The 12,453-nt window shown below is 39.9% G+C and overlaps 1 protein-coding gene across 4 annotated transcripts in view; it reads left to right on the top strand.

Annotated features, from left to right (window-relative positions):
* Positions 1-12,453, top strand: part of FNDC3B (fibronectin type III domain containing 3B) — a 373,528-nt gene that overhangs the window by 147,078 nt on the left and 213,997 nt on the right. For all 4 annotated transcript variants that reach the window (XM_044291978.1, XM_044291975.1, XM_044291976.1 and 1 more), the window contains exon 4: positions 10,170-10,246. In XM_044291978.1, the coding sequence (XP_044147913.1) occupies positions 10,170-10,246 (77 nt within the window). The remainder of the gene's footprint in view (positions 1-10,169; positions 10,247-12,453) is intronic.

Here is a 12,453-nt window from a genome sequence, read left to right as displayed (position 1 = left end):
GCTTATGAGGTCACCAGGAAGACATAGATTATACATAGATTGTATAATGGAAGGGACAAAAGTGAATTTTCTTTCTGCTCAGACTAAGATAAATGGATGCTTATTTTAATATGAAGATGTAGAATTAGTGTAAATTATAGTGTGATTCCTTTTGTGTAGTTATCAGGAATGGCAAATATAAAATATGTGCAGTCTATTTCAGCAATTGCATGTTGACGTAAAGCAGTGCTTTCTGGATCAGTTTTCAAAGTCCTTAGATGATGGTAATTGTTCTAAAAAAGGGAAGATTTTATAATCGACATATTACCAAAGGGGTTAATGTACATTCCAGACATACATTTAATAAGCGTAGGCATTCCATCCATGTGCCATGACATCAGGTGGACGGCATGGAAACCATCACAAATGGTACTTACTGGATTCTGTTATTGAAAGATACTCCATTATAAGATTGGAGGTTTTCCATTGAATTCTGTGAATGGGAAAGGTTCGAACCTGCAGACAATGTATGCTGATGTGTGGAAAATGAAAGTTTAATAAAGTGGATGTCATCGTATTAATGAGACGAACGGACGCTGATACGTGAGGTAGGCTGATTCAGGAGAATCTATATCAAGGAGTAATAATATTATGATATAAGAAGTTACAAATAGTGTTCAGTTTAGTCCAATAAAGCAGTGATTTTTTTTTATTAAAAAATATTAAATAAATGTATTAATGTATTATGTCTTAGCCTAGTGTTTCAATGCTACCTTCTATAAGGGCAGAACATTACAATTATGTAGATTTTTAATGCTCATTTCATCCTTCCACTTGAATTTTTGTGTGTTTTTGATGTGTATTTGAGGCATATTTGAATGTGCATTTTCAATTTCTATTGCCCTCAAGCATAATGCATGTGGAATGCACATTAAAGAAGTGATATGTCTCTTTATGATATGAGTGAAATTGTTAAAGGGAACCTGTCATCGCTTTATGCTGCCCATACTAACGGCAGCATAAAGTAGAGACCGGTGAGTTGGTTTCAGCGGTCTGTCATTTATAAGTTAAAAGTAAGTGGTTGCCGAGAACCAACATCACAATCCTTGCAGACTGGGCCTGGGAAAGAGTCCCGGCCACCTGAGAAGAGTCCTGGTTATTCATGGATTCCTGCCCTCCTGCCCACCTGCTGATGACTGACAGTCTTCTACCTAGTTTTCTCCCTTTCTCTCTAGTAGAGAACTGCCAGTCATCAGCAGATGGGTGAGAGAGCAGGAGATTATGTGACTCTTGACTTACCATGATTATGTGACTATGAGATTATGTGACTTACCATGTCTCTTCTCAGGTAGATTTGACTATTTTCAAGGCCCGGGCTGTAATGTTTATGATGCTGGTTTTCAGCAACCACTTACTATTAGCTATTGACCAATTACTATTAGCTCATGAGTGACACACTTCTGAAATCTGCATTTCTGTCACAATTTTTGCTGCCCTCATTGAGGTTAGAATAAAGTTTGATGACGGGCAGTAATGGCCAGTTCGCAGCTTTCGCCAGTGAACACATGCGGGCTGCCATCTTGACTGAAATCAAATTCGGTCACCGGAAGCAGGCAGTTCTGAGAACAGCCGCCGGGGGCCTTCATTGGGCTGTTCTCGGAACTGCCTGCTCTCGTTGACCGCATTTGATTTCAGACCGGCTCGTGGCACAGGCACAGGTAAGGGCTTACCTGTGCATAGCCGGACGGGTGAGTCAAGATGGCAGCCCGCATGTGTTCGTTGGCTAACACTGTGAACTGGCCATCACTCATGACAGGTTCCCTTTAAATTTAGATTTGGATCCAATTCGGCCATATCGTCTGTCTGTTTCGATTCAGGTCTGAATACCTTCTACTGGAATAAAAATTGCCCTAAAAAGTCTCTTCTCTCTCGTGCTGTCGTACACCCTCTCTATTTACAATTCTACCGAATCAAATGAGATAAATCTTATTTTTTTTATATTTTAGTCTACTTTCCGATTCGATTTACTCATCTCTAGTCACTTTTTCTTTTTTACACAATGTGTATTTGAAGTCAGCTGCATACAACGTCATGCTGTACAAAGTGGAATCAATAGGACAATGTTTGTGGATGTGTTACACATGTGTTCTGGTGCAGAGTACATGCGTAACACGCTCCAAAATACGCTGTGTGAGTATACCATTAAAAAGTGTTCAGGGTTGAGCACATACTTTTCTGATCAGTCTCCTCATCTTCAGAAGTATGAGGAAATTTTCAGCATCTTCTCTGCTTGTGGGAGGAGAATGCCAGTGTGAATGCTCAGCATCTTCTCTTACAAGCAGAGAAGACACTAACGATTACAGGTCAGCCAACTCTACCTCTACCACAGAGATTCCTCCACACCATGAAAGATGAGAAGCATAAAAATCGCACTTGCATGTCCAACTCGGATCAGTTAGTATGGTAGATGCACTATAGGGCAGACCCTGAAACACTGAATGGTGCCATAGTAAGTTTAGAATGAGAATGCTTTATTTGAATTGACAGAATATTATTTGTGGGTTTAACGTTCTTGAAAACCATAGTATAAGAAGGGAAATTATGTTACACTATCAACGCCAATCCAGTTTTACCTTTTCAAGTCCTAGTGTTCCATGGAAGAGATCCATTATGTTATTGGGAAAGTGCAGTATAGATTAGCATATGTTCTCTAGCACCTAAAACTGTACAGTATGAATATCGTCCAAGAGTGAACGGGCACTTCAGATTGTTCCATTAAAGAGAGAATCCTGCCAATATGAAACTGGGGTCAGGATGTTTCTGGCAAAAATGAAGTAAAAGATTATCTTTTGCTAGGACAGGACCCTAAAATGTGTTTTTCCTTTTAGCGTTTTAGTAGTCTGCATAATTGCACCCATAAATACTGTCTCAGTACTTTAAAGGGGTTATTCTTTGACTAATTTAAAATTGAAAGACATCATATAGTACATTACAATACCTTTATAACAAAGCTAGAACTAGACCTGCACCTCACATGGATCCAGAGATCTCCACATTCATTGCTCTGCTGGATTTATATCAAGCTCAAGGGGAGTGTCTTCTCTGCTGCAGCTCAGGAGGCAGTTCAAGGATGAAACTGAGCATGTGCGGCCTTCTCAGTGAGCACGTCAAAGAGAAAAAAAACAGCAAGTGGCGCTTTACTGATACATTTTATTGAATAACTCAGTGGCTATGCTAAATTTTTAATTACATGCAATTACAAGAGTATTCAGATCCAGGTGCTGGTTTGAAAACTGTTGGATATTTTTCATGGGAAAACCCCTTTAAGGACGTTTTTTTTCACAGGTTCAGTGCAATGAAAAATTAATAAAAGCTTTTAAGACACGTCCTGAACTTGGAACTTTGTGAATGAAAAACTTGAAATCTTGAATGAGAAATGGACACAGTCACTTAAATAATGCCTTAAAGGAGATATAAAGATTTTGCGGCTGGGATTTATTTCACATGCATGTATCCCAAACATATAATTTATAATTATAGATGGAGAGATAAAAAGTTAATGTTTTTGCCACATAATGCAAAGCGCCACGTTGTTGTCTTGAATGTATACTGTAAATGTAAAAATAGTTAAAATCTTGTAAGATTCAGATTTGCATTAAATGATTGGTGTCTGGTGAGAGGCAGAAGAATGGACAATAAAGTTAGAGACAAGGAGATTTGTGTCTGAGTCCTTCCATGATGTGTGACTGCACACAGTCTGTCGCTTCTTTCTGGGCACTAATAGGAATCCTGATGTTTGCTGAGTGGATGGCTGGACATACTGTCCAAACAGAGCTGTGTTTGCCAACTGAGAACATATTGCAATCTCTGTGAGGCACCCTACCATGCATTGAATGGCTCCTCTTGTGCTCGACACTTTGACTGGAGAAAGGGAAATACATTTTCTCATTCCGAAGCCTTCCCTGTTAGTTGTGTGTGAAAAGTTTTACTTGAGAATGGACCTCAGTGAGAAGTAACATAAGTAGGCAGCATCAATGCTCTCGTCCTAGTTAGACATTCTCAGCATGGAGGCCTGCAAACGGAGATCTGGTAAACTTCCAGCTATAAGCAGCTTATGTGAGTCATTATCCTTGAGTGACTCGAAAAATCTGTATAATTAATAAAACTCAGTAAATGTCTGTATGTAGAATCCCAGTGAAAAGAGTTTGTGTGTGTTGCCTCCTCCTAAAATTCTAAACATAATCTCATAATTAATGGGATAGTGAATATAGTATGTGTATATATATAAATATATATATATATATATATATATATATATAATTTATATTTTATAATATATATATATATATATATATATATATATATACAGTACAGACCAAAAGTTTGGACACACCTTCTCATTCAAAGAGTTTTCTTTATTTTCATGACTATGAAAATTGTAGATTCACACTGAAGGCATCACAACTATGAATTAACACATGTGAAATTATATACTTATCAAAAAAGTATGAAACAACTGAAAATATGTCATATTCTAGGTTCTTCAAAGTAGCCACCTTTTCCTTTGATTACTGCTTTTCACACTCTTGGCATTCTCTTGATGAGCTTCAAGAGGTAGTCACCTAAAATGGTCTTCCAACAGTCTTGAAGGAGTTCCCAGAGATGCTTAGCACTTGTTGGCCCTTTTGCCTTCACTCTGCGGTCCAGCTCACCCCAAACCATCTCAATTGGGTTCAGGTCCGGTGACTGTGGAGGCCAGGTCATCTGGCGCAGCACCCCATCACTCTCCTTCATGGTCAAATAGCCCTTACACAGCCTGGAGGTGTGTTTAGGGTCATTGTCCTGTTGAAAAATAAATGATGGTCCAACTAAACGCAAATCGGATGGAATAGCATGCCGCTGCAAGATGCTGTGGTAGCCATGCTGGTTCAGTATGCCTTCAATTTTGAATAAATCCCCAACAGTGTCACCAGCAAAGCACCCCCACACCATCACACCTCCTCCTCCATGCTTCACGGTGGGAACCAGGCATGTAGAGTCCATCCGTTCACCTTTTCTGCGTTGGACAAAGACACGGTGGTTGGAACCAAAGATCTCAAATTTGGACTCATCAGACCAAAGCACAGATTTCTACTGGTCTAATGTCCATTCCTTGTGTTCTTTAGCCCAAACAAGTCTCTTCTGCTTGTTGCCTGTCCTTTGCAGTGGTTTCCTAGCAGATATTCCACCATGAAGGCCTGATTCACACAGTCTCCTCTTAACGGTTGTTCTAGAGATGTGTCTGCTGCTAGAACTCTGTGTGGCATTGACCTGGTCTCTAATCTGAGCTGCTGTTAACCTGCGATTTCTGAGGCTGGTGACTCGGATGAACTTATCCTCCGCAGCAGAGGTGACTCTTGGTCTTCCTTTCCTGGGGCGGTCCGCATGTGAGCCAGTTTCTTTGTAGCGCTTGATGGTTTTTGTGACTGCACTTGGGGACACTTTCAAAGTTTTCCAAATTTTTCCAACTAACTGACCTTTATTTCTTAAAGTAATGATGGCCACTCTTTTTTATTTACTTAGCTGCTTTTTTCTTGCCATAATACAAATTCTAACAGTCTATTTAGTAGGACTATCAGCTGTGTATCCACCTGACTTCTCCACAACGCAACTGATGGTCCCAACCCCATTTATAAGGCAAGAAATCCCACTTATTAAACCTGACAGGGCACACCTGTGAAGTGAAAACCATTTCAGGTGACTACCTCTTGAAGCTCATCAAGAGAATGCCAATAGTGTGCAAAGCAGTAATCAAAGCAAAAGGTGGCTACTTTGAAGAACCTAGAATATGACATATTTTCAGTTGTTTCATACTTTTTTTTATAAGTATATAATTCCACATGTGTTAATTCATAGTTTTGATGCCTTCAGTGTGAATCTACAATTTTCATAGTCATGAAAATAAAGAAAACTCTTTGAATGAGAAGGTGTGTCCAAACTTTTGGTCTGTACTGTATATATATATATGTTTTTAAAGAAAAGATGAATTCAGCTTCCCGAAAAAGCGATGAACTTTATTTCTTCACACAGTAAAATCTAAAAAGTAACGCAAGATACAAACAAAGTATGTCTACGTGTAGACATTGTTTGTATCTTGCATTTATTTTGGGATTTTACTATGTGAAGAAATAAAGGTCATCACTTTTATGGGAAGCTGGATTCATCTTTTCCTGGTCAATTCTGTGCTACCAAAGTGATTTCAGCAGGTGAGCGTTGCACTAAGCTTCTTTGGAATATATATATATATATATATATATATATATATATAATACATAATACATATTAGTATAGTAATAGTGCTTTTCCTGGTGACAGGCTCCCTTTAAAGGGGTTATCCCATGATTGATGAAGATGAAAATCAAACATCATATAGTACATTACAAACTCTTTATAACAAAGCTAGAACCAGCCCTGTACCTCACAAGGGTCCAGAGCTCTCCCATTCATTGCTGAAACTGCTCTGCTAGATTTATTTCAGGCTAGCAGCTCTGGGGTCGTGCCCTTTCTGAAGGGATGTGTCCTCTCTGCTGTAGCTCTCTTCCTATAACTGTCACAGCTTCTAACAGTAGAAGCAGCTGGTGAAAGCTGAAGGATGAACAGAGCATGCGCGACCATCTCAGCAGTGTTACTGAGGTGGAAGGAAAAATAAGGGAAGGAATGAACAGCAGGTTGCGCTATACAGATACATTTTATTGAAAAACGCAGTGGCTATACAGAGTTTTTCATTACATACAATCACAAAAGTATTCACATCTAAGTTCTTGTTTGAAAAATTTTGAATATTTTTTGGTGGGACAATGCCTTTAAATATACGGTTTAAAAAAACTCAGCAGCTGATATCTTGCTGAGAAGTGACATTACAGTCCCTTCTGTATGATACAAGTGTAAGAGGGTACAATCATTTGAAACTGTATAACATTTAATTATGAAAGCTTATAACAGAGGATGCCTGGGAAAATATAGAGCAACGTCTTAAAGGTAGAGCACCGCACACCGCCGTTGCCAGTGCCAGCAAGGACTTGTCAGTCGTAGCAAGTAAAATAGAAAATTGCGGCACACGGCTTTTCATTTGCAAATTAAGGCATTTTATTCATATCACATCACATAGAATTCATGATCCAGTAATATCTCTCAAGCTCAATTGATTATGGGTATTAGATTATGTGACCAGATGTTTCGGCCTATCAAGGCCTTCCTCGGAGGTCTATTATTTCTCTGTGGCTTCAATATGGTCTCTGCACTGGATCCCTGTGATTATTATGCTATTATACCCACATTTTCACCCCTCTGGCCTCCCTGATATTAGCATCAGGGCATTTTATGCTCCGATGCGCTCTCTTGCCCTGCGCTGCATTGCATTAAATGCTCCGATGCTCATATTAGGGGGGCTGCCTGGGTGAAAATGTGGGTATGTCCAGGTTCTGCTCTGAACCAGACAATCCCTTTAACTTGGACATTCCCTTTAAATACGCAATTGCAGAAGACTGGAACAACATTTCCAATCGCTTCTGTTAAGCGTCAATTAAAAGTTTCTTGCAGTTGTATATTTATTGCGTTACGTGTCAGGTTAATGTTTTCTACATCTGTATGTCCATGTGAAGCGTTCAGATAGTGAATTTTCTGTTACATAATTGAGCGTGGAAGATATACAGCGTTTTACACTAGATTTAAACAAATCTTATCCACATGTAAAAAATCTGTGTGGAAATTTACTGGGGTGTGAATTTTAAATTGTGATGCCACAGTTTTTACCATTTTCAATGCGTAGGATGAAATCTGCGGCAAATCTGCAGCAAATTCTGCAACAGCATATGGATTTTCCCTCAGCTTTTTAATTCCCATGTTGACTTATCCTGATGACAATGCAGAAGCATGAAGTTGGAGAAATTGTGTGGCTTTTCTTCACACTCTTATGTAGCCTTCTACATTTACAGATGCTCCGGATAGGTATTTGCAGCTCATTCTATATGCAGTGCCCTTTGAACTTACCGTATATCAGAATGAAAGATTTTGTTTGCTTTTATTTTAATTTTATTTTTATCCTTTAAAATATAAAGGGGTTTTGTTGACGTTGTTGACAACTGGCCTTGTGGAGGTGTCCGTCTGTAGTGTTAGACACATAATGAGCAGTCCTGTGTGCGCCGCCTTAGCATAAAACTTCAAAGCCGTCTTGGGTAAATAGTAAAACATTTACGGACATCTCCTTTAACCAAGATGTATATTTGTTAAAACCAGCAACACTTTTCAAGAAAATGCCAGTATTGAGATAGCTGTGTTGTGGCAGGAAGGGATTACATTATTTGCATAAGCAGAAGTCACTGGGAATGCGTGGTCACAGCGGCCACATTCAGGCTTGCAATCTACATTTTTTTGTGCCAGACCCTTTACGGGACAGTCATTTGTCAAAGGTCACAGGGAGCAGATCCTGGAATTTGGGAAATGGGAATTCCAGCGAGCCTCTTAGCATCATTGTTAGCTTATCCCGTCCGACAAAGATGAACTCGGAAGCCGGGATTTTAAGTGTATTGAGCCCACGTAGAGTATATTTGCAGATTTTATTAGTGCCATAGCCAGTGGCGTACATGGAGAAGTAAGGGCCCCATAGCAAGGATCAAACCAGGCCCGCCACACAGGACAGAAGGATTTCTGCCTAAACCCTTTTCAATGACCCTTGGGCCATTTTTCCATTGCCTCGTTTGCTAAAAGTTGTTCCTTTAGAGGGTAGAGTCCTGACCAAGTTTTCAACTCCAGTAGAAGAGGAGATAATCCCTACTAAGACTGGGCCCCCTCCTGCCCTGGGCCCCATAGCAGCCGTCTGGTCTGCCGCTATGGTAGTTACACCCCTGGCCATAGCATATATGGAGTTAACACCATGGAAGTTTGCCTTTGCTAACTTTGTAGTGTAAACGTTTTCCTAAAGGTAACAGAAATCTGGCCTTTTGAGCTGCAGTATTTGTGTATATGTTCATGGGCATATGCATATGTCTCATGTACTTAAAGGGGTTGTCCAGGCTTTAGTAAGTAATGGCCTATCCTAAGAAGTCAGTGGGAGCAGCGCTGCAGTAACAGCAAGGTTGGTGGAGCTGTGTAGTTTGTGCGCCGACTTCCAGCCATGGAGCTGCACCCAAACAGCTGATTGGCAGGGGTGGGGGAAGTTGGACCCCGACACTTTTTCTGAAATTTTTCAGTAATTTTTCGGCACAGTTTTTTTGCAGATTGGTGAACCTCTGCCCATCTTTGTTTCTGAGAGACTCTGCCTCTCCAGCATGTGACTTAGTAGCAAATTGCTTCTAAGGCTGTTTTATGTTAGTACCAATTACTTTTTTGAGTTGTAAATGAGTTTATTTTTTTCCTGAAATGGTAAAATGTCTCACTTTGCACATGTAATATGTGATTTGTGATCTACTGGAAATAAAATATGGGTCCTCTAAGATTTGCAAATCATTGCAGTCCCGTTTTTATTCACATTTATTTACATTTTACACAGCACCCCAACTTTTTTGGCAATGTTCCTCCTGAGGAATAGAGTCCTATGACACCGGCGGCTGGAAGCAGTGTTTTGTGATAATATGTCATGTATATGTAAAATGTTTCATTTGTCGCGCTACATTTTACTCTGTGAATGGACATATGTTGGAGCAGAGACTTGACTTGTTTTCAGGCTCAGGGTAAGCTGATGACATCATGCAGAAAGTTTTACAGAACCTATTACTTAGCTGATGTAAATATAATAGTGGAATGGTTCTGCAGAACATATTTTACAGTTTCTACTATGTAATGACCCTATAGAGTATGATTCTGAAATAATGTGCAATTTGTGGAATGCCATAAATGACTGGGAGCAAAAGCCTAGTGAAATATTAGAACCTGCTCCGTATAGGTCAATGATAGTATTCCCTGCGGAAATATTTCAGCTTTGAGTAAAGAACTGAGCACGGAGAGGTTTATAGACACTTTGGGGCAGACATATTAGGATTTATTTTGTGGCAGAATATTGCGATAAGTCCCACAACAGTCACACTCCAATATCAGTGAATAGGACCCAAAGCAGTTTCGCTGCTGACATGGAGCATTTTATTCCATTTCTCGTGAGGAGCAGATACGTGCCAGTGCACCAGAAAGAGTTAATTGGTTTTTATTTTCTCTTCCAGGTCCTGCAGAAGTTCCAATGATGTCCCCCAATGGGTCCATCCCACCAATACATGTACCTCCTGGTTACATTTCGCAGGTATGTTCACAGTGTCCCTAATGTCACATGACAGATTCTCTTTTACCGTATGTTAGTGTGTGAGCACCTGTAGCGCTACCACAATAAGTGGTCACACTGTGGAAAAGGACCTGTTATGGGATTATTATTTTTTTTTACTTCGTAAGTAGTCCGCTTGCTGCAGATGCTATTGCATTTTTTTTTTATTTTTATTTTTTAGCTAGTCCCCTCTGCTGCGCCCCGCCCCCTTGGTACAGTTAGGAGGTGTCCATGTAACAGATCTCACAAGAACAGCTTGTCTTGTCCCTGGCTGTAAAGCAGTCCGCTGTTATTGGACAGCATCATAGCCAGGGAGAAGGAAATGCCCACTAAGGAGAACTGAGCTCTCCTTCATCCTGTACTAATGGTACTGATTAGCATATTGGGCGCCAGAACACACAGAGGGCACAGTGGCACAACGGAGGGGACTATCTGACAAAAAAAAAAAAAAAATGCAATAGCATCTGCAGCAGGTGGACTACTTACTAAGGTATTAGTTTAAAATTAAAAAAATCCCATGAAAGATTCTCTTTAAAGAGGACCTGTCACAAAAAAGGCAATGCAATGTGACAGCGCCATGTTGTAGAGCAGGAGAAGCCGAGCAGATTGATATATATATATTTTATGGGGAAATAATCAGTAAAACCTGTAATTGATACATTTGTGTTTCTGCCTTTTCTACCTTCTGTGAATACCTATTGGTACAGGAGGGAGGGGTTATCAGTGATTGATAGCATTGTGTGTATAAGTGTACATAGAGATAGCTGTCAGTCACTGATAACGCCTCCTCCTGTATGATGGATATTCACAGAGCTGCAGATATAAATGTAAAAAATAACAGGATAGGGGGCTACAGGTCTCTCCTTATAAGTTATATTACAAAGTTTCATATATTCACAAATGGGCAGATTTGACATTTTTGTGGCGCTAAGCTCCTCCCTGTAGCACAGCTAAGCTCCTCCCTGTAGCACAGCTAAGCTCCTCCCTGTAGCACAGCTAAGCTCTGCCCGGTCACTCCGCTAATATAATGACTACTTATGTGCCCCCCCACGTAGTCCCCTTATATGCCTCGACCACAGTGTGATGCCTCTTAGAGCCCCCCATATGGTATGATGCTTCTTGATATGCCCCTTGCACAGTATATTTCTTCCCGCTGTGCACCTTATGCAGTACAATGCCCCCTATGTTTGTGATGGTGTCACTTTATTCCACCTTCTGGTGCCAAGGGCAGCAGGAGGGCTCCCAATTCCTAGGGCCCAATGAAATTGCTAGGTTTACATGTTGGTCAAAACCACCACTGTACATGTACTACTGATTTATGCAAAAAATGCTAACAATAGGTGCATGTACACTTTAAGCAAAGAATATAATCCCAATACAATTGAGTTGCATAGTGCAACATTTCAGAGAACATCCACGAGGAGTAAATTTGCCTTAATTGAGGTTAGGCATTTGCCAGTGTGCTTTTAGTGCAATTTGGGCAAATGTTAAGTGGTAGCAGAATTTCTGTCCTTACTTTTTCCTGTATACTACAATTACACACTGGTCTGGATTGCAGTTATCTGTTGTCATGGTTACATGTAATAGCATGGATGAGCCTTTTAACTAAAAAAAGATAAGCACAATGAGCTCTGGTCCTTGATGGAAGGAGAAATATGTCATTGTAATGGTAAAAAACATGACTTTTTACTGTATTTCATTGAGACCAATGTATTTATAATCCTGAAGATGTACAGTATGTTCAGGCGCTGGTGTTGATTGTGGTAAAAAGTGTTATTGGGAGTAATATTTATGGTTTATTTATACACTGTTCCGGCCCTTTGGAGGAAAATGTTCTAAAGTAAAATACTAACCCTTTGAGGAAGGCAATTTTGTTTTTGCATTTTCATTTTTTTCCTCCCTGCCTCTCAGGAGCGATAACTTTTTTGTTTTTCCGCTCACTTAGCCGTATGGGTCTTGTTTTTTGCTGGACAATTTGTACTTTCTAACGGCACCATTTTTATGGCATACAATGTAGTGGGAAGTTGTAATAAAATTTTAAATTGGAAAAAACGCGATTCCGTCATAGTTTTATGGGTTTTGTTTGTACTGCGTTCTATGATTCAGTACAATTACAGCAGTACTCTAATTGGCCATTTTGATTAGTGTTTTTTTTCCGTTACGGCACTGACATTACGGGATAAATATGT

This window comes from Bufo gargarizans, chromosome 4 (genome assembly GCF_014858855.1).
Source record: "Bufo gargarizans isolate SCDJY-AF-19 chromosome 4, ASM1485885v1, whole genome shotgun sequence".
NCBI classification, from domain to species: domain Eukaryota; kingdom Metazoa; phylum Chordata; class Amphibia; order Anura; family Bufonidae; genus Bufo; species Bufo gargarizans.
Note: the sequence above shows the minus strand (reverse complement) of the source record. Positions and strands in the feature narration are given on the sequence as shown.